Here is a 5727-nt window from a genome sequence, read left to right as displayed (position 1 = left end):
GGTTGTACTGGGAGGCACCATCCCTTCCCACCAGTTAAAAAGTGCCAGACAGCCTGGCCTGTGTGGCCCTGTGGTTGAGCATCGAACTATGAACCAAGAGGTCACAGATCGATTCCCGGTCAGGGCATATGCCTGGGTTGCAGGATTCCCTATGTAGGGTATGCAGGAAGCAAGTCAATCAATGATTCTCATCATTGATGTTTCTCTCCCTTCCTCTCTCTGAAATAAAATATATATATACACAAAAGTGCCAGACATAGGTGTGGGGGCCATTGCCCTAAACATCAAGTTTATTGTGCTGTTCTTACATTCCAAACCCAACCCCCTCTCCCATGGGGGACAGCAGAGGGATTTTCACAGTACCTGCATGCCTCCCCATCAAGCTTCCCCCTCTTCAGCCTCAGTCCCTCGATCATGTGGTCCACTGAAACGGAGGCAGGGACAAAGGCTGAGGAGAATGGGAGTTTCTCCTTGGAAGGACAGGAGGAAGAGCCCAGAGAACTTGATAACTCCCCACCTCCTGTGCCCTAGGAGAACAGAGATCAGCAAACAGTCCATGCCATCCAGCCAGTGGGCTGGGGGAAGAGGAAGATGGCGGTAACTCCAGAAGAGCGGGGCTTGCTGCTTAGGTACCAGAGGTATAGGGAGGAGGCTGGGGCAGCAACACAGGAAAAGCTTTCTATGCAGATCCAAGAAAGGAAACTTTTGGAGCCAGAAAGGAAAGACTGCGGGATATTTTCTTTCCCCAGGTCCTTAAGAGCAGCGGGCAGCTTCTTCACACTTTCTGTTCAAGGGGCCACTCAGTGGCTGGGGGAACGGGCCTTGTGGAACAGGTACACAGGACGCTGGAAGCCTAAGAGGAGAGTGTGCAATCAGGAGGGATGGGCAGGACCTCAAGACTCCACAGGGTCTGTACCTTCTCCCTCAGGACTGGTCTCCCTCCCCCACCAAAATAAGCCAGACTTACCTTTGAAGGTGCTGTGGGGTGTGGCCACAAGCTCATAGCTGGAAAAGCCCACTTCTGGGGATGTCAGGTAGGAACTGAACTGCTCTGGCTTCAGCTGGATCCGATAATAGTTCTTGTAGGTTGTTTCCTAGGGAGAAGAGCAGGGACCACTTCAGCTTGCTGCCTTCTGCCTGCCAGAGAATGATGCCCACCCAGGAGATCTTTTCACCTTGTTCAGAAAGTCCTCTTTCCACTTCTTTGGGGTCTTTCTTGCCTTAACTAAAGGACATACCAATTTCCACTTAAATACCAACTCACTGTGAGAGTCTTTCTCTTGGCGTAGGTTGACCAAGGTTGGGGTTCGAGGATCAAGATGCCCCCAGGGTGCAGGTGCCGGTAGATCCGTCGAAACATGCGCTTCAGTCCCTCGTCTCCCCAGTTCAGATGTACCCACTTGGTAAGGCTGAGGCAGAGCACCACATCATACTCAGGTGTTTGGGCGTCCACCAGCTCATCTCGATCCAGCACATAGTTACCCTGAGGGAGAGGTCAACAGCGGCATTAAAAGAACTATGAACCCACACATTCAATCTGCAGCCTCACTTTATAGCCCTTGGCCACAATCATCTTTGATACCGTCAGTATCACTTTTTTTGCATGCTATTGGTGGTAAACCAAACAAAAAGAAGCCTCACAAGATCTCCAAAGTTGGGGTGAAACTGCCGAGAAAGAATGCTAGAGTTCCTCTAAGACGCTGTCCATTAAGCCGAGCGGCACAACGGGACCTAACCCAGATTTGAAAGGGAGACCTGTGGTTCCTTCTCAGTAGTTGGGGCTGGCAAGGTTTTAGGATTGTTCTTTCCAGAGAAGTGAAGAGACCATCCCTCAGGAAATTTTTGTCTAGGTAAGCTAGAAAAAAGTCCATTTTCCAACACTATTCCTGCAGATGGCGAATTGGAGTGTTTCACGAGGAGCTATGTGCAGGCAGTCAGGGGACAGACGCTGAAGGCATGTTGCCCTCCCCTCCTGCAGAGAACTCTGACTCTTCTCCATCCTATTATCTAGTGTCAATGTGGAGATGATCCAAGGCCAAGCACTTGGGTTCCTGACCATGGACACTCTTCAACTCTATATCAAATGCAAACTAAGTCCCTATCAATGGAGAGAAACTGCAAATATTAGCCACTATCCTAATCCTCCCTCCCCCCTGAGACATTCCATGTCTGATACCCATCCCTTCATGCACCTTCAGTAGGTTAGAGGACAAGTTTCCATGTGGACCAGATCCCCAAGTGAGCATCAGCAGTAGCCCCCTAGAGAAGGTGGACTGGCCTGGATTACAGTCCAGGTAGGGAGGAGGGCAAAAGGGGTCAGATCCCGTTTTGGGGCTAGGAGTCACAAGAAAGGAACCCAGGTAGAGCTTCCTTCCACCTTTCCAGGTTATAGGAAGGGACACCCAGTGGATTCAGACCCTTCTCTTGAGGATCTGGTTCTCCCGGTGTGGACTGCATATACAGAAATCCCTCTGGCTCATAGCCTTCCCGTCACATTATTTAATCTCATCCTCATACCTGGGCCCTATCCCAAGACCCTCTTACCGTAACGAAGACAACATTGTTGGGGAAGACTGATGTGTCTGCTCCATCCAAGGGCACTTGGGGTGCAGCAATGGGACCCCGGCTTGCTGTCAGTGAGGCTGGGAAGCAGCTCCTCTTTCGAACGGTTTTGATCCCTTCCTCACTCTCTGCCCCTGGGTCCCCCTCAGCAGTCTGGGGTTGCAGACGCAGCTCCTCTGACAGGTAGTGTCGGATGTTTTGGCGGGCCGAGTGGATGAGTTGGGCATCAATATCCAGGCCTACCATGCGGGATGGGCCCCACTTACAGGCAATGCTCAGGGTCACATGGCCCACATTGCAGCCCAGATCTAGGACGTCCCGACCCTTAAACCACTCAGGCTTCAACACCCGAAGGCGCCCATCCTCACAGGAAGGATTCCGGTACCCATAGTACTTGCAGTAATTCCCATACTGGAACTTGCGCTGTTGCTTTTTGAAACCTGCTGCAGGTAGTGGGTGGAGGTGGTGGCGGCCTCCCCCACTCCCTCGGCCCTTTTCCTTGGGACCCTGGCTTCCTCCACTCCTAGCCCCTGCCTCTGACTTGCTGGAAGTCCTGCGACGTTTTCGATGTCGTGAGGAGGAAGACGGGGGTGCAGAGGTAACTGAGGCAGCTGAAGAGGCTGAGAGGGAGCCTGAGGGACCCGGTAGGGCAGACGGGAGGGGAGACACAACCTCATCCCTGCAGTTGATGGCCGTGTTGAGTTCATAGGGCTGGGGGGCATCACGGTTTTGGTTCTGGCCCCTATGCCGTTGCTGCTGTGTGGTGCCCTCCCCATGGAGTGAGGGAGTGGGGGGAGCTGTGGGCAGCACAGAGTGGCTATCAATCCCTCCAGTTGCCTGCTGCTGCTGGTGGTGCTGTCCCCGGTGTCTATGTCGCTTCCGACCAGTCTTGAGTGGTGAAGCAAGAACTACTTGGGCCTCATCAGTGCAAGTATTGAGACTCAGTGGGTCAGTAATATCTTTGGGGATGAGAATCTCCACTGGATCTCGCCCCTTGGCCGGAAGCGGGGATGACTTAGGGGTCTCAGCATTGAGTGCGCGGCTCACTTCCTCATCCAGGAGACTATTCAGGTTCAGTGGATCAAAGATATTGCCCCCCAGGAGGAAGTTGGAAGGTAACACAGAGTCACAGTCCGAATTAACCCGCCTGCGCCTCTTGAAGGCCGGATGTTTGAAGCCTCCACCACCTCCCCCTACATTGCAGCTATTTCTCCGCTTGCCCCCACCTCCCCCAGGGGGCCGGTGGGGCTGATAGCCGTTCCGGGGTCGAGGCGGGGCAGGGGGTCCCAGTTCTGTTCCACCCCCTCCCCGTCGCTCCTCCCCCAGGTCCGGGGGAGCGGCTCGCCCGTGGGGATCCGACAAGCGGGCCTCCCCGTGCGTGTGGAGGCCGCCCCCTCGTTGCTGCTGCGACTGGCTGACCCGAGGCTGGGCAGCAGCCCCGGGGCTCTCCTTGCCCGCTCCAGAAGCCAAGACCCCGGCTGGGTGTGCTCGCGGGCCAGGCCCACGCTGCGTACCGCCGCGGAGCTCCCCGGAGGCGGGCTCTTGGTGCGGCTGCACCGAGGGGCTGCCCCCTCCGCCTGACTCCTCTTTGAGCGGCGGCGGCGGGGCAGGTACCAGAAACGGCTCCTTCTCCGCCGCCATCTCTATCATTTCCTCCCCTTATTCCGTCCCAGTCGAGGGCTAAGAGGGTGGACCAGGGGGCTTAACCCCCCCCTTCCTACACCCGCTCCCTTCCCCCCTTTCCTGGGTGCGCGCGCAGCTGCTCTCGCCTAGTCTCGCGCCCTAGCGCCTCCCCCGAAGCGCGGCCCCCTTGCCTACGAGACCAAAACAAGATGCCCGCGAGACCCGAACTCCAGGAACCAACCGCGCGTGCGCCGACCCTTCTCCTCCACCACTACCGCTTTGCCGCGAGCGCGCACAGAAAAGCGCGTTCCTCTCGCCCCAGAATCACGCATGCGCACTCCGCCGCCACCCTGGTCGCGCGCGCATCCGAGTACGAACCAACTTAACGGCTCCGGGAGTTTAAATATAGCTCCCTGTAATCCCCCGAAAAGCCCACCACCCCAAACTGACACCCTACTTCCCTTCGCAGCTATGTTCGTCCCTACTGATATCCTTTGTCTCTGCCGCGCGAACCCACCCACCGTAGGCGGGGACGGGGAGCTGGTGTGAAAAGGTCTCCTTGACACCCGACCCTTGTTCCTGAGGAATGAGTCTCAGCGGTCTCCGCCCGGCTCTAAACCCAACAAGCTCCCTACCCCGCCTCCTTCCTCCCCCTAGCGGGGAGCGCCTGCGCACATCCTTTTGGGCTTGCGCGGGTTGATGCAGCACGTGCTGAGGGTGGTGCCCCGCCCTCCGTCCTAGGGGCGGGGACTGTTACGTCGCTTCCCCAGGTTTGGTACACGTAACTTGCGTTAGCACGATTGGGAGGGGCGTGGCTAAGGAACGGGTAGGCCCTCATGAATTATTCATGACTGGTCTCCGTTTGCCCACCTACTTAGAAGGGATGGGGGCAACGAGGGGGTGGAACCTTAAAAGTAGAGGAAGGAGCGAGTGTACTGACCGTCTTCCTACGAGCTGTTCTCAATAAAATACGATAAGTCATTTTAACTCACCCCCCTGGAAAATATTCACTGCTGAACTGAAAAAAAAAGTCACTAAAACAGCTGATGTCCAACTTCCTCTTCCAACGAAATGGCCGAGTAGTCCTCTCGCTCTTCAGCCTTCCCCTAATCGCGATCACCTGAGGACACCACGCCCTTCCCTCCGTCTCCCAAAGCCCCGATACCAACGCCCCCGTACCCCACCGGACTCCTGCGCGCTCGATCCCCTAGCCCGAGGACTGCGACCCTATGCCCACCACAGCCACCAAAAGCAATACATTCACCACTACCACCAGCTCGCACGCAGGCCTTCCCGAGCGCACGCTGCGGCTTCTCGCCGCCTTATAGATAAACGAGTGTGGGTGGGGAAGAGGTTTAGGCTTGGTTGCCCCTGCCTCGGCCAATGAGGAGGAAGCTATTCGACGCCCATTCTACTGGGTGCAAGGCGGCCCGTTCTCCCAACAGTGCTGGGGTGCGGGCCCTGTTGCACCCCAGAGGGTGGGAGAGTCGAGAATGGGGAGGAGAGTCTCAAACAAAATATTAAAATACGGGTGCGAAGGAG

The 5727-nt window shown here is 56.2% G+C and overlaps 1 protein-coding gene across 1 annotated transcript; it reads right to left on the bottom strand.

Moving 5' to 3' along the window:
• Positions 1-257: 257 nt before the first annotated feature.
• Positions 258-5525, bottom strand: MEPCE (methylphosphate capping enzyme). The gene is made up of 4 exons (XM_036309574.1): positions 2545-5525; positions 1265-1483; positions 968-1094; positions 258-853 (listed from the first exon to the last, which is right to left on the bottom strand). Exons 1-4 carry the CDS (start codon positions 4210-4212, stop codon positions 801-803), a joined length of 2067 nt encoding a protein of 688 aa, XP_036165467.1. The 5' UTR covers positions 4213-5525; the 3' UTR covers positions 258-800.
• Positions 5526-5727: the final 202 nt, after the last annotated feature.

The sequence above is a fragment of the Myotis myotis genome, unplaced genomic scaffold (assembly GCF_014108235.1).
Source record: "Myotis myotis isolate mMyoMyo1 unplaced genomic scaffold, mMyoMyo1.p scaffold_m19_p_5, whole genome shotgun sequence".
NCBI classification, from domain to species: domain Eukaryota; kingdom Metazoa; phylum Chordata; class Mammalia; order Chiroptera; family Vespertilionidae; genus Myotis; species Myotis myotis.
The sequence above is the reverse complement of the archived record's forward strand: the minus strand, read 5'-3'. Positions and strand labels throughout refer to the sequence as shown.